Here is a 23,092-nt window from a genome sequence, read left to right as displayed (position 1 = left end):
ACCTTCTGACTTTCATCTTCTATCAATAAATAAAGTATTGAAATTCAACTAACTTTACCAATTACAATGGTGATAAACAATTAACATGCATGAATTAAATTTCTTTCTTCTCTAATTGATACTGAGGCTAACTTTTATTTGTTCTTTCTGGACTTTTCTAAGGAAATGATACTATTATTTGCACATCACAAGCTACATTTCCTTTCTTTTTATAGTTTCTATTTTCACCCTAGGTGATTAGATTAAGAAAATAAATATTAATGAGCAAACAAGCCTGATTTAAGAAGATATTTTTAAAATACATTAAATAAATGTATTGCCACTAATTGGTTTGGGGTGTAGAAGTCAACAGAAGTACAGCATGTTCACTACAGGTACTTTGAAGGGTAGAAAGGATAACTTCACGGGGTGCACTTTTTGCCTTTTCTGCAACTGAGAGAGAGAGAGAGAGAGAGAGAGAGAGAAGAGCGCGCTACATTCCTCTCTGCGCTGAGCTGCTTGACCAACTGAAGGGACATTCTGGGTCTCCAAGTCTACATCACAGAAATCTGACAGCATCTGGAATCCTGGAATCCTTGGGGCCTCTTGGAATCTTCTCGGTGGGCATTACCAGCTGAATCCAGATTTCCATCCACTTACCAGGGCAACCGACTTGTGAGTGGAAGCCCCCTGGACCCTCCAGACCCCATCTGCCATCTGCACACTGCTGCGAGACCTCCCTCAGCGCCAAGTGGAGCACAAAGGCCCAGCTGAGTTCTCTCCAAACACCTAACGCGAAGTCATGAGCTACAACCAAAACATGGTTGTTGTTTAATCTCCAAAGTTTGCTTATCTGAGATGCACTAGCTACCCAGGTCGCTCATCGTCTCTTTAACCCAGGTTACTCGTGACACTGTCACATCACACTCGTAGTGTCTGATAAATGACCGGTAGTTATATTTTGCAGCAAGTGCAATTTTTCATTTTATTTCTCGCCATTCTGCTGAGAGCCCACTCACTCTTTCTAATAGTTGGGTCTGAATGACTTCTTGTGTCATGTGGATGCCTTCCAAGTTCCACATCCATGTTTTTCAGCACCGTTATCATTCCTAAGAGTCATGATAAACCCTCATATAAATGAGCGTATAAGCACACACAAGAGCAAAGAGAAAACGTGGTCATAGAGATTCACCAATCACAGCTGATGCTCACTACCTGCCGAATCCCTGTATAGGAATTTGCCTAATCCAAAACTGATTTGTAACCCTACAATCAATCCTATGGTGCTTAACGAGCATCAACTGTACATCACAATTTACCAGAATTACGTATTTTGGTGCAAATGAGAACAAATGTTGTCATTTTGAGAACAAATGACAAAGTCCAAGAAGACATGAGATGTACGGAGATTACTCAACATTTAAAGCATCCTCAAAATTTCTGCCATGCATCCCACCCTGCTGACTTCAGAGTAGGATTGAGAAAGAAACGTGGATATCTCTACATTCCTGCTTCTGTCGATGGGCTGCACGTGTTTAAGAGATGAGGGGCCCAGAACTGACTTTGCAATTCTATATGCACTTCCTGCTGACACCACCCCAAGTGCTTTTTGTTTCGTTTCAAATAGACGTTTAGATAAATCATTATTATAAACTTCTGTTAATGGAATTGTATTTATCTTCAAGCTTCATTCATCTAACTGAGCTCACTCTCAACGTTCGACCATGGGAGCTGAATTATTTACTGTACTTCATCAGAATGAGATTCAGGATGTTAAAAAAAAATTATGTATGTATCAGATAGCCATGACTATCTGTTGGAGTTAATCATTTATGACACCTAGTTATGAATGGCGCTTTCTGGAAATGAGATATTAATGGAGCTTGAAACATGAAGGACCAGATAACTGGTCACCAAGAGCACGTGTCCAAGGACCACAGACTTGGGACCAAAAGCAAAACAAAACCATCTGTAGGATGTCTGGGGGTGAGCTAGACGGAGGAGGCTCGGTTTAAACATTTGGGGTTTAGAACTACCTCAGAGTTTTCCTAAAAATCAAGAGAGGGGCTAAGTGCTGAATATCAGGAAGGCACCGAGAAGACTCTGGAGCAGGGGTGAGGGGCGCTGGGGGCATGGGGAGGAGGCAAGTGATTCGGCTCCTAAATCCAATATATTTTGAAAACCTACTGAGAACGACCCTGATGCCTCACCGACAAGTACAGATTTCCCTCTGCGGGCAGGGAGTGCAGATTTCAAGGAAAACAAACAAACAAACAAACGAATCTCAGCTATGAGATTCTCTGACATGACTCACTCTCTATGGTTATAGGTACCTAGTAGTTTTCTTGTGAAGGCCTTAAGGCAGGCTTACGATGAACTCTTTTCTTTCCTCCAGTTGGGCAATGGCCAATCTTCATGTAGTATCTTTCATCCACTTGCATAATAACCTAGCCAATGAAATTCCCCGAAGGGTACTCCCCAAATTAAGTAAGAATCCTTCCTTTTGTTACTCTTAAGGAGGAGGATGAAGGCTGATGAAGTTGCTGGACTTACCTGGCAATTTTCAAGTACACTGAAGACGATAAACTGACACAGAATTCAAAGGAAAGTGTTTTGTTAGAAATAGGTGCAGAATACTTAGAATAAATAAGCAACACTTTCAACATTAACCCTAAGAGATGCTTCCCCAAGTATTATCCCATATCAGAGGAGAAATGCTGCAGAAAGTAACAGACCATCTATCTGTATCCTCGGGAAACCATGAGAAGAATTTTAGAAGGGATCTTAACAAATTGTTTACTCAGACTCAGGATCTTTAAGCACATGTTAGTTCACCACATACTTTTAAATTATTGAGAAAGTAAATGATTCTGGTGATAGCCCATTTCAACAACTGGCAAGTCCTGATTTGATTTCCAAGGAAAATAGGCTAATTATATGAGAAACTGAAATATCTCCTTGTAAGTGTGTCTTCCAAGGTGTGCCTACCATTTGCCACTTAGTAAGCTGAAACATATGTGACTCTAACTTTAGAATATTAAGTTAGTAATTTATCGATTAGCATAGCATAATGATATTAGAAAGCAGTTTGCTTCAATGTAGTACTCACCACGTGGCAGGCGAAGTAATGGCCCCCCAAAGACACAGACATCCAAATCCCTGGAACCGGTGAATACATTATGTTACGTGGTAAAAGTGAAGATGTGACTAAGTTAAGGATATTGACATGGCAGAGCCCTGGATTAGTCAGGCAGACCCAGCAGAATGGCAACTGTCCTTCAGGGCAAAGGGAGATCCGACTACAGAAGAGGACTGTCAGAGAGACGCAGTGTGGGGAAGACACTGCGTGGGGCAAGGGGCCACAGGATAAGGAATGCAGGGCGGCTCCAGAAGCCGGAAAAGGCAAGGAAGCGCACGCTCTCTGAAGCTTCCTGAGGGAACAAAGTCCTGCCAACACCTTGACTCCAGACCTCTGATCCCTAAAGCTGCAGGATAATAAATTTACGTTGTTTTAAGCCACCGAATTTGTGGTAGTTTGTTACAGAAGCAATGAGAAATTAATATGCAATACGGAAAGGAAGACAGTGCAGCCCCTCAGAAACATAAAGCATAGAATTGCAAAGGGTTCCAAATATCTAGTAATCATTTATTTTTGTGCTTGCTAATATGCCCTGGACGGAACTGTGTCCCCCGAAAACTCTTATGTTGCAGCCCTAACACCCAAGGCAACAGTGTCTGAAGACAGGGCTCGTAGGAGGTGATTATGATTAAAGGAACTCGTAAGGGTGGGGCCCTAAGACGGTAAGAGGCGGAGGAGAGACACCCCTCTCTCCGTTCTTCTGCGCTTGGAAAAGGCCGCGTGAGCAGTAGGCAGGCAGCCACCCACCTACAAGCCAGGAAGGGGCCCCTCATCACAAGCCACAATAGCCAACACCTCCATCGTAGCTTTCCAGCTCCCAGAACTACGAGGAAACACGCCTCTGGCCTGGAAACCACCCACCCAGTCTGTGGTTTTTTGCGCAAGCCCCTGTGCAGACCGGTGCATGAGCAGGAATGCAGTCGCACTGCATCGAAGCAGTGAGTGTCTGCGCAGCTTCCTGGGAGGCAGGATGGCATGGGGTCCTGGGCTGCCTGACTCTTGAGTCCACGAGTCCCTGTTCACCGTGAGTGACTACGAGCGAAAATCGGAATTTCTCTGGGCTTCGGTTTCCTGATCTGTAATGTCGGGTAAATGAGAACCACAGGGTTCACGTTCAGGATGGGGACCGAGGAGGATGCTGAACTCGCTCCCCTGCACCCCGCAAATACGGGATCTACAGCTACACTTGGAACCACTTCCTCTGAAAACCCCCGAAACCCGGCTGAGCGATGCCTACTCTGGGACGCGGGCTCGCCATAACCCTGGGCTGCTCCCTGAAGAGCAGGGTTTGAACCCCACACGCGGCACCCCGACTTCTAAGACCTCCTCCCGCGTGCAGCCCCGGAACCCCTGGCTCTGAGAACCGCCAGGGCCGGGCCCACAAGGCCCCCGGAAGCCGCTCTCAGAGGCCCGGGGACTCACCGCCTGGCTGCTGCGTGGCGATGGGGACCCGGAGACGCCGGAGGGGCAGGGCTGTGGCCTGAGGCGCACACGGCGGCCCGGTGTCCTCGGGGTCAGAGCCGGGCCTCCTGCGGCCCCCGCGCCGCCCAGCACACCAGGGACTCCGCCTGGGCTTGACAGGCGTCTGCAGCCCTGGCTTCACGCCTGAGGCCCTGGTTTTACGTCTGAGGCCCCGTTTTACGTCAGTGACCCCAGTTTTACGTCCGTGGCGCCGGCTTTACGGCTGAGGCCCCGGCTTTACCTCTGGGGGCCCGGTTTTACGTCAGTGACCTCAGTTTTATGTCAGTGACCCCCGGATTTACGTCACTGACCCCGGTTTTATGCCTGAGGCCCCGGATTTATGTGGCTGACCGCGGGTTTACATCGCTGAACCTGGATTTTCGTCGCTGACCCCCGGATTTACGTCGGTGACCCCGGATTTACGTCAGTGGCTGTGGCCCCAGTTTTAACTGCCACCGGGGGACACGGCCGGACCCTGGTGGCCGAAGGGGCTGAGGCTTGAGGTCCCACAGGACTGCCTACATTTGCCTCCGTGCAGAGCTTGCGCCTGAGGGTCAGCCGGAGTCTGGTGCTCACGAGACCGTGCCCCTGGGGCCACTGACGGGGCTGGGCAAACCCTCAGGGTCAGCACCGACTCAGCCAGGTGTCTGCAGCGGCGCATTCACCCCAGCGCTCTTCGCAGTAGGCGCGGCGGGGGCCCCTGCGGGTCCGTGAGCGGAGAGCGGATACAGAGGAGGGGCGCTCACGCGCGCACGATGGGTGCCACTCAGCCGTGAAAAAGGAGGGCGTGCCGCCACGTGTGACGGCGGATGGACCTGGAGGGCCGTAGGGTGAGTGAAAGTAGCCAGACGAAGACAAAGAGCACACGGCCTCTCTTCTCCGTGGGATCCAGGCCACAGACAGACAGAAAACCGGCTCCTAGATGCAGAGAACGGAGTGGTGGTCGCCAGAGGTGGGGGCGGGGCGTGGAGGAGATAGGGGAAAAGGGGTCGGAAGGTGCAAACTTCTAGTTGTGACAGAAAGAAGCCCTGGGATGTGATGTCCCGCACAGTGACCACGGCTAGCAATACTGTGCTGCGTAGTATTGGAACTCTACGGGGCGGTTCTCACCATTAAATCAAACCATGTGCTGCGCACACCGTAGACTTAACGCAGTGGCGGACGTCAGTTACTTCTCAGTAACACTGAATGAAACACGGTCTCACTGCAGGAAGAAAAGTGCACCTGTGTGTCGTGACAGACTTTAACTCGGCTTATTCTGGTGGTGATTTCACAGTGTATACCGACGTCGAGGCATTACCGTGTACCCCTGACGCTAATGTAAGCTGTGTGTAAGTTACACCTCCAGAACGAAGCCCGCAGTGTACGGAACTTGTAATGGTCAGACCAAACCATAACGTAGGTTAAGTGTTTAGAGCACTGTGTAACCTGGCCTACAAAGGTTCCTAGTCTTGTAACATTTCATTTTACTGAAGCAGTTACTTAAATGAACGTAATTTTAAGTAAAACAGCGAGGCGTGGTTGCAATAGAAAAGGACTAAGATACAGGAACCTTAAATTCAGATTTCTTTTTGGTGATCTCGAGTAAGTCACAGTCTCTCTGTAAGTTTTTTGACATTATCCTCACTCGCATGAGGACGTTGAGATGGAAATCTGACAAGTTCCTTGCGAGGACAAAGATGAAACGACACATGTGAATGAGCTTAGAACTAAGAGAGACTATAGGAGTGTCATTTGTCAGTGTCGTTCACTGGCTGTGATGACTATTACCATTTTTACATGTCAGGAAACGGAAAGCACCAACCTATGAGGTTTTTCACACTTACGTTATCATTTAGGAAACTTAATGGCCTTTTAGAAAGTTCCCCTCTGGGAGTTTTAGACTCGGTTTTGTGCTTTGTGCTAAGTTTTCCTGGGTTTCTGTCACTGGCAATTGTCTCCGTGAAGCAGAAAAAGAAAAGGAGGAATCCCATGTCTCTCTGGCAGTAAAGCACTGAGCCATGGAGACAAGAAACAAAAATGGTCTCATGCGGGGATCCTTGGGTGACCAGGCTGAGTGGGCTTGGAGTAATTCAGAGAGTAGAGTCCACACGCCACACTCCTGACGGGGGCACAGCCGCCGCCTCCAGGTTTTACCTCTGGTGTGAAAACTGAAAAACTAATGACTAACACCTATAGAACTTTGTACATCACAGATTGTAACGTACTCATATTCTCTTCTTAAATATAACCTAGTCCACACTTCCTACCGCATTACGCTTGCTTTTATTTTATCGTGGATGAAAACCTTCTTCACAAAATTGATATGTATTGTCCCCACAAGGGGATGGCATGGCTGAGGTTTAAAGGTGTTGGGATCATGTGGATAGTGTGCGATAAAGCTGGAATATGCCCTTAATGCATTGACTCACTTCATTTGTATTTTATCGCAACTTGCTACTTTTTATCAGTATTTTTAACGTGGATAAACTTAAATATACACCAAAAAACTGAGATGGACCAGAATATACCCATCCAGCGTTTGGATATTTTGCACATAAAAGCAAGGACACATTTTATGTCTCTATCGATATTTCTCTGTTAGTGGCGATTTATCGTAGTCTTACCCTTAACACTACTTACTATGTAAAACAACAAGGCAAAAGGAAAACAAGAGTGAAGTCCTCAATCACTTCAGAACTTAAACTAACGTCAGGTTGTCCTGCTGGACAGGGACAGGGTGGCAAGTGAGGCTGTTACATTGGATACAAAATTTATGGGTGTACCAAAAAATTCAGTAATCAAGGTGAATAATATTTAATGCACTATTTTAAAAACTCAGAAGTGATGCAGAATACATGATGAACAAGATATTAAGACTTTAAATAAAGACAGGATCAGTTTTCTACCAGATAAATGGACTTGGACACACAAATCCACACCCACCAATTGATACAATTTTGCCCTTCATTTCCAGGAATGCAAGCAAGTACTTAGTACAATGAATTCAGCAGACTCTTCAGGGACATAAAAGAGTTTTCATGTTTAATAACTCTGAGAGTGGAGCACCTGCGACTTCAATTTATTGGCTTTGAACATTCCTGTAACATAAAATGAAGGACAACTTACAGGGTTTGAATTAGCAATTGTGTTGATGATTAAATTTCTCAAGAAAAAACACAGGAGTCAGGTTTTAGTAGCTCCTGGGACATCTCATCACCGCTAAGCAGCAAGTATACTGCTTTCCCAGAAGGGTATCAGGTTCTCAAAGGAGAGATCGCACACTGTCTTTTAAAGATTGACATCTCTACAGACTTAGGGATTGTAAAGAATAGCAATCTCATCAGCATCTTCCCCAGATATACATGAGGAGTGTGTGTGTCTGTGTGTGTGTGTGTGTGTGTGAGAGAGAGAGAGAGAGATAGAGACAAAGACAGAGACAGAGAAAGAGACAAGAAGGAGGAAGAGGAGAAGAAGGAGGAAAAGGAAAAAAATAGGTAGGTATTTAGAAAGACAGATAGATACAGAGATGGAAATTTTAGGACATGTTATAGAGCACTGAATAGGACTAGAATGTCTCCTTTTCCTAAATCAGGAGCGAGTTTCCTACCTTCCAGCTAACACTCAGTATAGGAGGAAGAAAATGTTTAAATATATAAAATTAATAGGGTGTAGTACTTATCAGAAGTAGAGGAGGGCAATTCCAGTTGTCCAAAGAAACAGGTACACTTTAGTAGAAATCTTGGAGGACTGTCTCTCCGAAATATCCAGTATACAGTCGTACATCTACCCATAAGCTCAAACTCTGAGTCTCCGAGTTGAGAGGCATGGAAAAGACCTCAGACACTTAATTTAGAAAATGCCTCTTACAATGCCAGTGCAGAGTGGTAAACTACGTCATAAAATTGGAATTTTAAAACCATTGTCGTTTAAGAGGAGGGCTGGCTGAGAGAAAGGAGATGTCCAATTCTGACTAAATAATATTCCTACAGAGAGAGACCAAGTAATTCGTTAAGTGCTGCACCATGGTTAGTCCCACTAGTATTTAAGTGATTTGCTTAGAAATGATTAAATTCTTAACTGGACTTTCAGAATAATAATTAAGTAAAACTGCTTTGCGTTATTAGAATGGACCAGATTAAGAAGTTAATGAGCACAAAGTCTCTGAACAGTGTGGGATTCTGGGGTGAAGGCCAGGCTTTCCCAAGGAAGATGGAAGAGCCGGGTGGTCCCGCATCTGGGGGCATCCCCCGGGCACGGTGAGGCACGCCCCCTCCCCAGAGAGCCTTGAAGACAGGAGTTGAAGCGCAAGTCAATATGGAACCCTCAGAATAAGACTGTCCGTCAGAGCAGTACTAGAAATAACCTAGTTTACATTTCTGTTGGTATTGTAAAAATAGAATGTTAATAGAGAGGGTCGTCCCTCTCTTTTATTCAAGTAAAACCACTTCATACTGTTAGGGTCACTTCAAAATTATTCCATCTGAAATTGCACAGGCTTCCCTCACTGAACCAGGCTGGTTTCTTCCTCTACTTCCCATAGATCACATCAATTTTAGTTGACACTTTAGAGGTTGCCTTTTCCCCCAAGGAACTGTGCTCACTCTGAGGACAGGAGACATTTCCTCTTGTTATTCCTAATGCCTAGCAACCTTTATATATATTTTAAAATAAGGGAACAAATGGATGAATTAACTCCATCATTTTGAAGGTATTTCTCCTTTGCTCGTAGCATTTTTGTTTGTTTGTTTGCGGTACGCGGGCCTCTCACTGTTGTGGCCTCTCCCGTTGCGGGGCACAGGCTCCGGACGCGCAGGCTCAGCGGCCATGGCTCGCGGGCCCAGCCGCTGCGCGGCATGCGCGATCTTCCCGGACTGGGGCACGAACCCGCGTCCCCTGCATCGGCATGCGGACTCTCAACCACTGAGCCACCAGGGAAGCCCCGCTGGTAGCATTTTACACAAAGAAAATAAGAAGCCATGTTTTGAAGTTTTGTTTTTTTTTTTTTTTTTTTGCGGTACGCGGGCCTCTCACTGTTGTGGCCTCTCCCATTGCGGAGCACAGGCCCCGGACGCGCAGGCTCAGCGGCTATGGCTCATGGGCCCAGCTGCTCCGCGGCATGTGGAGTCCTCCCGGACTGGGGCACGAACCTGCGTCCCCTGCATCGGCAGGCGGACTCCCAACCACTGTTACTGCGCCACCAGGGAAGCCCCTGAAGATTTATAATAGAGCTATTTTTTTCTAAATCTACATTAAAAGCACAGATGCAAGCACAATTTGTGAACATAACTAACCGGGATAAGCTCCTGGAAACTCTAGAAATCAGATGGTGGAGTTCCTGGGATGCGTTTGTGTGATGAACAGGGAATAATAGTTCCATTAGTGTCAAATACGTAATACATTTGCTCCACACTTTCATTTGTCAATAAATTACCGTAGAATTTTTTTGTAGCCTAGAGAATAGATGACATAGCCAGTGGAAATTTAATGAATAGCATATGCTATAAAAATTTAACATAGTTTTCATTGCAGTAGATGAAAAGGAAATTAGCAATAAATATGATTTTGACTCTTACAAAGAATATCTGAGTGTACGTAGATATAGTCAGTGCTTATGTATATAGTAGCTTATGTTTCTGTATTTCACCTATTCCACAAAGGATTTGAGGTTCATTTGGGAAATATACTTAAAACGCAAATCTCCTCCCAACCCCCAGCAAACCTCTCCACAAAGCAGAAGAGAAAGACAGCAGTTTTATCATCAGATAAGCGTTAAATCAGAATGTGGTGCACACCACAGGGAATTCGCCAACAGAGGCAAAGACAGAAGGAAAATCTCACCCTTTTATGTGGCCAGGCAGCTAGAGCTCCTTCTGTGAATGTTCTCAAGATGAGCACTGACTAGGCCTCAGCAAGACCTGGCAGCAGCGTGTACTATACACATACACAGCCATCCCGAGTTGACCTGCGAATTGCAGGGACCGTCTGTGGTAGCTAATCAGCTTCGTCCAGAGGAAAGACGAACCGCTCCTGTCTTTGTGACGAGAGGTAGGTTTGCAGGTTGGGGCCAGGAGCCTACAGAAGCTCAGCCCCTCACCTCCCACAGAGCCTGGGAGATGGGCTCCCTCTCCCTTCCTGGTTTTGTTTCAAAGAGATAGTCCCCAGGTCCTTGAGAAGGACACTTCTGGGTCACAAAGCTGAGAAAAGTCCCATCGGAAAGATTTATACACATTTCAAAAAGAGGAGAGAGTACTTAATGACAAGTTTTCTAAAATAATTGCTCTAAGCAAAAGGCAGAGGTGGAAACCTCTCTCCTTATTATTTAATGGAGGAGAATTAAGCCCGTTATTCATAGTTTGTATTTGTCCTCACAGGTCTCCTGGGCTGTACAGTTTTACGAAAATACAAAGTTTCAATCAGATAGATAGTGGAAGTCTTATTTTATTGCTTGGTGAGCATTTCAGGTACTCTTTGCCTGTTTCCCTGTAAGAAAATACTATAGCATATAATAGGCCAACTGGCTGAACTGTATTTCCAATGAGTGTTTTCTGCCTAAAAAAATTCCTTTTTCAGAGATGCATGCTGGTAAAGATCCCTAATAGAGACAAAAGGAGCCTCCTAAATGTTCTAAATCAGATGGTCTTGTGCCCCAGTGATCTTAGTTACCTGCCATTAGAACAGACTAGGGGGATTGGGAGGAACACAGATGCCTGTCCTCTGTTACTGTCAATTTCCCCTTTCATGGCTGTTAACGTTTGCCTTAGGTTTTGAGGGGCTCCTATGTTGGGTGCGTAAATATTTACAACTGTTATATCTTCCTCTTGGATTGATCACTAGGTAGTGTTCTTCTTTGTCTCTGGTAATCGTCTTTATTTTACATTTGGTAGTGTATATATTAATATAATAAAGGTACATGTAACTTTACTGAAAGAAAAATAGTCTTTATTTTAAAGTCTATTTTGTGTGACATGAGAATTCCTACTCCAGCTTTCTTTTGCTTTCCATTTGCGTAGAATATCTTTTTCCATCCCCTCACTTTCAGTCTGTCTGTGTCCCTAGGTCTGAAGCGGGCCTCTTGTAAGGACAGCTTATATACGGGTCTTGTTCTCGTATCCATTCAGCCAGTCTATGTCTTTTGATTAGAGCATTTAATCCATTTACATTTAAGGTACTTATCGATGTGTGTGTTCCTGTTACCATTTTCTTAATTGTTTTGGGTTTGTTATTGTAGGTCTTTTCCTTCTCTTGTGTTTCCTGCCTAGAGAAGTTCCTTTATCATTCGTTGTAAAGCTGTTTTGGTGGTGCTGAATTCTCTTAGCTTTTGCTTGTCTGTAAAGGTTTTAATTTCTCCGTCGAATCTGAATGAGATCCTTGCTGGGTAGAGTAATCTCGATTGTAGTTTTTCCCTTTCATCACTTTAAATATGTCCTGCCGCTCCCTTCTGCCTTGCAGAGTTTCTGCTGAAAGGTCAGCTGTTAACCTGACAGGGATTCCCTTGTATGTTATTTGCTGCTTTTCCCTTGCTGTTTTAATATTTTTTTCTTTGTATTTCTTTTTTGATAGTTTGATTAATATGTGTCTTGGCGTTTTTTCTCCTTGGATTTATCCTATCTGGGACTCTCTGCGCTCCCTGGACTTGACTATTTCCTTTCCCATATTAGGGACGTTTTCAACTATAATCTCTTCAAATATTTTCTCAGTCCCTTTCTTTTTCTCTTCTTGTTCTGGGACCCGTATAATGCGAATGTTGGTGCGTTTAATGTTGTCCCAGAGGTCTCTGAGACTGTCCTCAATTCTTTTCATTCTTTTTTCTTTATTCTGCTCTGTGGCAGTTATTTCCACTATTTTATCTTCCAGGTCACTTCTCCTCAGTTATTCTGCTATTGATTCCTTCTAGAGAATTTTCAGTTTCATTTATTGTGTTGTTCATCATTGTTTGCTTGCACTTTAGTTCTCCTAGGTCCTTGTTAAAGGTTTCTTGTATATTCTCCATTCTATTTCCAAGATCTCGGATCGTCTTTACTGTCATTCCTCTGAGTTCTTTGTCAGGTTGACTGCCTATTCCCTCTTCATTTGTTTGGTCTGGTGGGGTTTTACTTTGCTCCTTCATCTGCTGTGTTTGTCTCTGTCTTCTCATTTTGCTTATCTTACTGTGTTTGGGGTCTCCTTTTCTCAGGCTGCAGGTTCATAGTTCCCATTGCTTCTGGTGTCTGCCCCCAGTGGGTAAGGTTGGTTCAGTGGGTTGTGTAGGCTTCGCGGTGGAGGGGACTGGTGCCTGTGTTCTGGTGGATGAGGCTGGATCTTGTCTTTCTGGTGGGCGGGGCCGCATCTGCTGGTGTGTTTTGAGGTGTCTGTGAACTTATTATGATTTTAGGCAGCCTCTCTGCTAATGGGTGGGGTTGTGGTCCTATCTTGCTAGATGTTTGGCATGGGGCGTCCAGCCCTGGAGCTTGCTGCTCGTTGAGTGGAGCTGGGTCTTAGCAGGGAGTCAGAGATCTCTGGGAGAGCTCTCACTGATTGATATTACGTGGGGCCGGGTGGTCGCTGGAGGTCCAATGTTTTGAACTCGGCCCTCCCACCTCAGAGGCTCAGGCCTGACACCCGGCTGGGGCACCAAGACCCTGCCAGCCACACGGCTCAAAAGAAGAAAAGGGACAAAAAGAAGAAAAAAAATATAAATAAAATATATTAGAGTTATTAAAATAAAAAATTAAAAATATTATTAAAATAAAAAAATTAAAAATAATAAAAAAGTAATACACGGAAAAAAAGAAGAGAGCAACCAAACCAATAAACAAATCCACCAATGATACCAAGGGCTAAAACTGTACTAGGATACACATAAAAATCATAAGCTAGTAGTCGCATACAGCACACCCCACGTCTACAGTTGCTCCCAAAGTCCACCGCCTCAATTTTGGGATGATTCATTGTCTATTCAGGTATTCCACAGATGCAGGTACATCAAGTTGACTGTGGAGCTTTAATCCTCTGCTCCTGAGGCTTCGGGGAGAGACTTCCCTTTCTCTGTTTGCACAGCTCCTGGGGTTCAGCTTTGGCCCTGCATCTGCATGTAGGTCGCCGTCTGGCGCCTGTTCTTCGCTCAGGCAGGACGGGGTTAAAGGAGCAGCTGATTCGGGGGCTCTGGCTCGCTCAGGCCAGTGGGGAGAGGGAGGGGTACGGATGCGGGGCGAGCCTGCGGAGGCAGAGGCCGGCGTGACGTTGCACCAGCCTGAGGCGCGCCCCCCGTGCGTTCTCCCAGGGAAGTTGTCCCTGGATCCCGGCACCCTGGCAGTGACGGGCTGCACAGGCTCCCGGGAGGGGAGGTGTGGATCGTGACCTGTGCTCGCACACAGGCTCCTTGGTGGCGGCAGCAGCAGCCTTAGCGTCTCACGCCCGTCTCTGTCCTCACCGACAGCTGCGTCTCGCGCCCGTCTCTGAAGCTCGTTTCGGCGGTGCTCCGAATCCCCTCTCTTCGCGCACCCCGAAACAATGGTCTCTTGCCTCTTCGGCAGCTCCAGACTTTTCCCTGGACTCCCTCCCGGCTAGCTGTGGCGCACTAGCCCCCTTCAGGCTGTGTTCACGCAGCCAACCCCAGTCCTCTCCCTGGGACCTGCCCTCTGAAGCCCGAGCCTCAGTTGTAACCTTGTCTGCAAACCACACTGGTCTTTTTATGTTAGGTGGCAGCAAAGTATATAAAGGGTGTCCACCTAACCGGTCAGGACAATGGGGACTTGGATACCTGGCTCCTTCTGTCACCAAATACTCCACCCTAAATGCAGCCAAATTACAAACCTGGGCTCCTTTGTTCATAAAACTGTGTCCCATAAAGGTGCCAGCAGGGAAGTCATAGACAATCCATTGGGTATCACAACTCCAACTTCTTTTCATTGTTCAGGATCTTATTCCCAAGCTATGGAGGTTATGAATTAGAACAGCCATCTTAACTCTCCATGGTAGTGGAACAAGAGTTCAGTTCCCCTATGCAAAGTGTGAAAATACTTCAGTCAGAAGTTAACAGCCTAGCATCAGTGGTGCTCCAAAATGGACTTGCTCTGGACATCCTGACTGCTCGGCGAGGATGAGATTATGCAATCATCGGTGGAAAATACTGCTTCTACGTAAATCAAATGGGAAAAATAGTCTCCAACTTATTAAAAGTGAAGGAAATGCTTTCGTCACATAAATGAAGCAAAGCCGTTTTATTGGACTGATGTCTTCCCAGGACTGGGGAACTGTTTCGGTAGGGTTTGGGGAAATGTACTTTGATTTGATTTGTTCTTTTCTGTTTTTCTTCATCCTCATTCTAACCTATGTTCTTTTCTCCCTTTGCAGGTCTCTTAGCACTGAGCTACTCACCCAGTTTTGCTCTCCCCGGCCATCACCTTAGCCTTTTCTTTGTGAAACATCAAGGGAAGTTGCAGAGGAGGGAATCCTTGGGGCTCAGAGCGGGCCGCCCAAGATATGCCTCACTGGCACGTTGATTATTTTGAACGGAGGCTACCAGGGAAACGGTCAGTGAGGGGAAATGATTGAAAACCACAACAAAAATACTCTGGCCCCCTGCCTTCCCCCAAAGTGCGAACTAAATCCATGTGACGGTATCCTCCCTATGGCAGGAGGCTAGAAAGCATCCTTGTCACCACAGTTAGGAAATTCAAGGCTAAGAAAGCTGGATAAACGAACGCTGACACTTCTTCATTAGGCTGCTTACCCAAGCAAGCACAGGCTTCTTTGTTTTGTCGACTGTACAAAAATATTTATTTGTCCAAAACTAGATACATTCAGCGGGCTTTGGTCACTTCAGGCGGTCCCATTTCTGAGACCTCTGTGTACATGAATTAAATTGGTTTGTTTTTCCTGTTAATCTGTCTTGTGTCCACATAATTATTAGGAGAGCCAAAAGGACCTCAACAGGGGTAAAGGAGAAATTTGCCCGTCCCCGTGTTGCTAGACAAGGTCACACACATTCACTGGCTCAGAAAAGATTTGAGGAGACCCTAAGTTTTCACCTCTGGCTGATCTTTAGTCTCCAGGTGTACTGGGTGGGAAAACTTGGGAAAATGAAAATGGTGTATACCGTGATGAAGCTGTGCACCCAGCCCCAAGGTAATCTGCAGAGACCAGGAGAGTGGTTTTTGAAATTTGTGTTTCCTTGCTACCTCCCCAAACCCCCTGACCCAGCACCCCGGCGGTTTAAAAAAATAATAATCGGTTGTGTCCACCCACGTAGTGGAACAGAAACACCAGTGACTACACAGCACACGGCAAAGAAAGCCGTCTAACCAAAAATAGTTCGGCATAGTAACGGAAAGGATCAACTACAACCAGCAGCCACACATGAATACGAGGGAGAAGAAGCTTCTCCCCATTTACTGCATTCCAAACTTCAAAATCTCCAGTTTTCAACACCACTTACAAGGCATGCAATGAAACAAGTGTGTGTTTGCCCCATCACAGGTCAGATAAGCAAATTAATAGAAACTGTGCATGAGGAAACCAAGTACTTTAACTCTGTAGGCAGACATTCAATCAAGAGTCATACCTACGCTCACCTGACAAAGGAAACGATGGAGCAAGAACTAAAAGAAACCAGGAGACCAAGGTCTAGCGAAATAGAGAATCTCAACAAAGAGACATTTAAAGCAGAAACAAATAGGAATTATGGGCTGAAAAACCACAGCATGTGAATCAACACCTTCAGTAGAGACTTCAAAGGAAGGTTTGAGCAGGCAGAAGAATCACAAAACCTAAAGTCAGGTTAATTGAAATCATCCTGGCTGAGGAGCAGAAAGAGAACAAAAATGATGCAGAAAATGTAACAGCCTAGATTATTTGCCAGACTCCACTGAGCAATCCGAGGCTTACGTATTTGCAGTCCCAGGTGGAGACAGGAAAGGGGCAGGACAAGTATTTCAAGAAATCATGCCCCTCACACTCTTCAGGTATGGCAAAACTCATGAATCTACACGTCACACTTTCCTTTACTCATACCTCTCTCTTCCTGAAGCCCTCACCTTCCTTCAGCACCACCTGATCCTCTGGGTGAGGTGCTTGGTCCACGAGTTTCTATTCGGTATGCCCGTATTTTGTTCATGCACCCCCTCTCACTGGGTCATAGGAGGTCACCGAGGGCAAGGATTCTCTAACAACTTTTCTCTTCACAGGAAGACTAGCCCCAATTCCTATCGTTCGGGTGATGCTTTATTAAAAATCATGAAGAAATTGTGCCCACATAATGTCGGTTTAATGAGCAACGCAAGAATAAAATGGGGAGGAATAAGAGTCATCTTCCTTCACTCCTGCACTAGTGTTTACAAAACACTAACAAGTCAACCCCAAACGTTCCCCTCCTGGAAGCTTCCCTGGCAAATGCATTCCCTCAATGTCCTCATCACCCTCTGGGGGCCGTAATTGATATTCTCACCTCCACCAAGATATTCTTGTCTGTTGGTGATTTGCCACAAGGGCATGCCTATTCCTCTGTTTCCAAATGTGTGTCACTGCTAACTCCACCTGCAATAAAGCATTTCTTGTTGCTCACAAAGATAACGGAAGTCACAAAAAAGTCCCAGTTCAAGGTGGTGGAAGCATTTGATGCAGGAATGGAGGAAAGGGTGGAACGCAGGCACAGACCAACTCAGAGACACAAACTTTAACAAATAAGTAAGTGAGTAACAGCACCCCAGAGCACGTGTATCGAAACAGGGACATGAACAGACTGAGACAGCTATGGCACTAGAGGCGTGCATATGGGCACAGGCATGGGTGGAAGATCAGAGAGACGAAGGCATGGGCAAAGCCAGAGGAAGGAACACCAACTCACGCTCAGAGTGAGATCATGGGCAAACACAACACGGACACACCATCTTCATTTCAGACAGAGGAAAACACGAACATGTCCAGAGACCAGGAAACGCAAACGTGGCTCAGAGTGATTGAGCCAGAATGCTCATAGATTGATCAGTAATCTGCTGGGCCTCACATGCCCTGAAGTTCAACGGAAGGAAACCTCAGGCAACGTGTGCAACTGTGCATTCAATCTACTCGCACCTAGATATTAGGCCCCACGTGAAAAAGCCCTTAAGAGACCGGGTCACACCTACGTCTAAGCTCTGTAGCCCAGGAGGAAACTCAGTAAGCTATAGCCTCTGGGGCACACATCATGCCAAGTCTCCAGACAATGACAATCAAGTCAACCGTCCACAGTTTACAGTTCCGCTACCTGATCCATGAACGTCTGCCCAGCTTCACTCCAGGACAGGTCAGGCCTAAGCATAGCCTTGGTACCTAAGCACTGGCAGGAGATGTTAGGAGTTGGGGGAGCCTGTCCCAACCTTTGCTTTGGTGATTAAGTCCTTTGCAAGACCTTACTAAATGTTCTGGATGTGGATAAACATCCTGGAGTCCTTAGAACAAGCCCCGTCTGAGGTTGCCTAAGACCACGCACCAGTATGCTGTCCCACTCCCACTGCAGGGTTATCAGAGCATAGTTTATTTTTACCAGCACCAGGAAAGACAGGGACCAGCATGCGGAAGCCCCAAGGGTTCCTTGAGGTGTACAGTGCGAGAAGCTGAGAAGACCTGTTTCTACAGTGTCTGTGGGGTGGTTGTGGGGACAGCAGCGGGCAAAGGCCAAGCCTTGCCTTCTAGACCTTCGGATGTCTGCACTGTAGAAGGGGCATAGCTGGAATGTAGATGTTCAAATACAAAACCTGACACTGAGCAGGCGATCTAACCCAATGCACTTTGAAGGGGACATCCGTGACTCCATGAACTTTGATTGTCAAACCCTCGTCCTGGAAAGAGCTGGGGCTTTTGGGAGAAGGCTCTTCTACCAAAAGTCGTTGAGCGACAGCTCAACACGTGGGACGGAAATGGTACTGTCAATATGCCACCCTCAGGGACACCTGTGCTGGAGCCGCTGTATCTGGGAAGAGAGAAGAACACTGGGGGGACAAACATTGAACATTCCCTGCTCCGTCTGTGGCAGAGTCTGTCCTTTGCCTGGTCCAGAGACAGACGTGCTTCTGGGAAGCAGCCAGCCACTTGGCAAGGAGCACCCGAAGTGCTCACCACTTCCTGGGTGAGCTCGGTATGCTCTAGGTCTTCCCATTGGCCTCAGGGGCACAGAGTGCTGGCAAGGCCCCAGAAGAAGGACAGTGCCTTTGTGGTTGAAACACGGTGTGCCCAGCCATTCAGCGAGGATGGGACACCTCTACCAGACTGTTCATGAGAAAAATGTTTACTTTCTGGGGACCTGGCCTGAAGCGGGCCTTGGGCAGAGGGCTTAAGCCTGTCTGAAAATAGGGGTATTAACCACTGTGCCGTCACGGAACAGAGAGCACACAGCTGGGTGGCCTGGCACTTGCCTGTTTAACATCCCCAACTCCCCACTCCCCCCACCTTTCCCCTCTCCCCGTGTGCCCTTTTGTACCCAAACTGAGTCCCCCGGAAAAAAGAACAGAGTTCACGTGAGCTCACTCAGATGTGAGGGACTCCGTTTTTGTTTGCTTAGCCGTTTCCCAGCAAACTTACCTTTTCCCCTGGTCACCTTTGCCAGAGCAAACTAACATCCTCACTGCCTTCCCACCCGTGTCTCCCTCACCTCCTCAGATGTCCTCCATACACCTTATACCCCCATGTCCTGAGATGTTGTCTGGAACCCTAGCCCTGAGAGGCTAATTGTCTCAGCAAAAGACCCTGTGTTCATATGCACTAGAAGGGCATCTGGTCCAACAGTGAATTAAATGCTAAGGCTTCCCCCCGTTGTATCCCATTGAAGTGTCTGATGATATGCAACAGGGAGGATACATGGAGGACCACTATCCAACAAAATTAACTTCCAGCATTTCAATCTCAGGCCCTTGCTCACCAGGCCCTTTCCTTGAACTTCCGCATTTCCCTTGGAAAAATGACAGGCCCCAGTTAACCAGTCCTTCTCTTATTTCTCCTTCCTCCCCAACCCCCATCCCACAGGCAGAACTGCATCCTCTGATGCAATCCCAAAGTATGATTTCCCCCCACCTCTACAACTCTCCATGGCCTGGTAATTCCCAGGCAGCAAACTGAGAAGCCTGCCTGGGGCTGATGTGTCTACCCTGAGCCCCTGCACAAACACCACACAAACACATACAACTGATGCTGCTTATTTATCTTCCGGTTTTATTCCAGGTTTACTGGTGTCTCCCTCTCTGTACGTCTCACCACCAGACCTCTCTTCGTTTCTTCGTGTGTACGACAACCACGTTGACCGTTCGCCTTCACCCAAAGCAGCTTCTTAGGTCAAGGGCGATGCTCCATCACACGCATCTCAAGATCGGGAGTGCCTTTGAAAACACACACAGGCACACACATAATAACCCAACCTCTCTGAACGATGCTAAAGACCGCTTTAACTTTTTAAGGCCCTGCCCAGGAGACAGAGTCACATCCCCTGTGATCTCTTACATTTCCTCCAACCGCATATTAGAAACTTTTCTTCATAATCGACGCAAAATGGCCACTGTTCTCACAATAGCCATGGCAGGTGAAGAAAATGCATAAGAAAAGTAAAAGATGACGGTGATGATCAAAACAGAAAAAAATGATGGGACAGCGGGGTAAGGCTTTGCACAAAGGGGACTCACACACCTTTGTGGAAACGGGGTGGTGGGGGGGAACCTGAGGCAAGCCCAAAGCCAAGCCCAAATTTAAGGGGGCATTACAGGAGGCCTGAGGGTGGGGTTGATGGCCATGGAATGACAGTTCAGAGACGTGCACCTTTGAATCTCAGTGACTTTGACTCTCATGCTGCTTCACTCGCCTAAAGCTTCCCTAGTCAGAACCAGTCCTGCACTGCAGTTTTCCAGACGTGCTGTCGCACCCTGACGCCCTCACGCCCTGGTGTCACTGTATGCCTCTGAGCCTCAACTCCTCCATGAGTGAAATAAACGACCCAGCTTACTCGTTTCAGCGCCCAGCCCCTGGGCTCCTTACCCACCTGTCCTCCTCTCGGTGACCTGTCCCGGTGGGGCCTTTCTCCCTCGGGTAGTAGCGCAGGGGATTGGGCCACAGGTCCTCGCCGATGATCTGGTAGGGGAAAGGGGCCCGGTCGGGACAGGCCAGGCCAGGCCAGGCCCACACCCCTTCCCCCGACCAACATCGCCATTGCTGAGGAGGCCCAGAGGCACCCCACCTCAGCAATCCTGCTAGATCCTACACAGTTGTGGTCAGAGAACCAGTTGAAGAAGTTAAGGCCACTGTTGTTGTGCCTGCGGCTATACACCTCCTTTTCAAAACGACGGTGCCACTGAATTGGAGCGAGATGAGATGCCCTATATCCTGCGGGAAAAGGAGCGTGGGACAAGGGCCTAAATCACGTTTCAAGTTCACCTCACCCCATCTGCCCTCCCCCACGATCGAGGGAGCTGTCACTTACCAGTGACCTCAATGAGATACTCCTTAACAACCACCTCATTCTGGAAATAGGGGTTCTTCCGGAAAAACAACATGATCTTGCGGTAATCACTGCGATCTGCGAACTCCTCCACCTGCCGGACAAAGTGGAGGCGGAGGGTGAAATCTCTCTCCAGCAGACCTGCTCTTTCCTGCTTTCCGGGATAAATCAATTCCCCTCTCCTCCCCAGCCTGACCTTCAAGTTGGTCATGTAGCTAAGCATGTCTTTATCTTGGGTGCTAATCATGGCCGACATCCGGGGGTGGTTCACAAACTGCTTTACGTCAAGGAGCCTCTAGATGCCGGAGGTGAAAGGGCTGGGAGAACAGAGCGAGCCTGGACAGCGGCCTGGGAGTGTCTGATCTCAAGGCCCCACTAGCATCTAGTCCTATTCCTTCAATACAGACTGCATGAAGGAACAATGAGCCCCTCGGGGTGTGCATATCTGTGCACTAAAACAGGGAGCCTCCGATTCTGAGAGGGAGGCCCTGATCTCCATCTGGACAGAACAAGCTTACTTCCGCACAGCAAACACTCCTGGCTCTAACTAGGATGCGCTTTCATAACTCCCCACTCTCACCTCCGTTTTCCCTGATGGTTATTCCAAGAAGAACCTGTGCACAAGACAACTCTTTTGTCTCAAGAGGCCCTGGCACTAATGACAATACCTTTTTGGACCTCTGCAACTAAAGCCCTAGTCTTACTTCCTGCTATGCAGAAAATCAGCATGCCCCCACAATTTCAGGATCACATTTCCCTGAGTGTGCCCACAATGCACAATCCAACGGATACATTTTGGTACCCAAACGGCCCGCTATGTTAGGTACCCCTTGCACTAGCCCGGCCACAACGTGGTCTCTCAAATACAAAATTAAGGATACAACTTTGACCCAGAAGCCAGGGATGCTCTGGATGATGGTGCTTCTGTGTTCCAGATAAGGTTTCCGCCTCCGAAGTGTTGTGACCTTGAGACGAAAGTGTTGTCGGCTGCACTCCCTATTCACAGGCTCCAGCTGTAACTGCAAGACCTTCAGCGCCTCCAGCGCCTCCAGCGAGGCGCTCTTCGGGGACGGCCCTGGCTCTTCCTGCCCCTGCTCCTGGGGCTTCTCCTCCTGCTCTTCCGCCACCACCTGCTGCTGCTGCTTCTCCGCCACCACCTCCAGCTCTTCCATCATGTCCTCCACAGGCTGCCAAAACACCTCCATGATCCGCGCCACCTCTCCCTCCAACAGGGCCGCGCATTGCCGCACCACCTCCCCGCTAAAGATGGCGGCCTCCTCGCCCCACCCATCAGCTAGGGCCAGCACCCTACCCACCTCCCGCGCCACACCTGGGGACCCGTGGGCCCCTGCTTCCTGAGGACCCCCTCCCACACCTAGGACGACCCCGGGTCCCGCCTCACTGCCCATGCGGACCTGGCTCTGAGCTGGGGCAGCGGCGAAGGTGCGGCAGTTGGAAGCTCAGCACGTGGGCCGAGCACCACGCAGGCCCAACGACTACAATCGCCCTTCGCTGCAGGCTGAACCGTTCCCAGGAGCCTCTGCGGTGAAGAGAGCTGAAACGCATGCGCAGGAGCATTGGCCACCAGGCATGCGTGTCCAGATGGCAGGAAGCAGCTCCAAGCCACGCCCAGGCCGCTCGGCCCCATCACGACCAATCAGGGCGAGGACAGTGGGCGTCACCCTCGGCTGCCTCGCCCCTCGCCCTGTGGAAACAGGCCGGTCTCCGGGATTGCCGGGTCCGCCAAAACACCCGTCCCCCGGACTTAGCAGCCCAGGTTCCACAAGGAGCTCGCCTCCAGGGAGGCCTCCGGCCTTGCGTCTGGGGTGCCCGGGTGCCCTGTGATACCTATGTGGCCTGTGCCAGTTGGAGCCAGGAGTTCGCGCTCCAAAATCAGAAAATCAATATCCGGTTTGCCTCGGGACCTTTAACCACTGGGAGCTCTCAGAAAATGTACAAGGAAATGCATGGTGGCCGAAGTTGCTGGATACTTTTCTTCCAGGGGACATAGAGCCCGAAGCTCTGTGGCATGAGAGGGGAGTGTCCGGCAAACCCAGCTCTTTGCTCGACTTGAATTCCTTTGCTCAAGAGCAGAA

The 23,092-nt window shown here is 47.8% G+C and overlaps 1 protein-coding gene across 1 annotated transcript; it reads right to left on the bottom strand.

The window, feature by feature from the left end:
* Positions 1-19,710: 19,710 nt before the first annotated feature.
* On the bottom strand, positions 19,711-22,405 carry LOC117310647 (testis-specific Y-encoded protein 2-like). Its single transcript, XM_073799788.1, has 6 exons — positions 21,878-22,405; positions 21,193-21,270; positions 20,979-21,090; positions 20,736-20,881; positions 20,541-20,629; positions 19,711-19,887 (listed from the first exon to the last, which is right to left on the bottom strand). Exons 1-6 carry the CDS (start codon positions 22,403-22,405, stop codon positions 19,872-19,874), a joined length of 969 nt encoding a protein of 322 aa, XP_073655889.1. The 3' UTR covers positions 19,711-19,871.
* Between the last annotated feature and the right edge of the window lie 687 nt (positions 22,406-23,092).

This window comes from Tursiops truncatus, assembly GCF_011762595.2.
Source record: "Tursiops truncatus isolate mTurTru1 chromosome Y unlocalized genomic scaffold, mTurTru1.mat.Y SUPER_Y_unloc_1, whole genome shotgun sequence".
In the NCBI taxonomy this organism is placed as follows: Eukaryota; Metazoa; Chordata; class Mammalia; order Artiodactyla; family Delphinidae; genus Tursiops; species Tursiops truncatus.
Note: the sequence above shows the minus strand (reverse complement) of the source record. Positions and strands in the feature narration are given on the sequence as shown.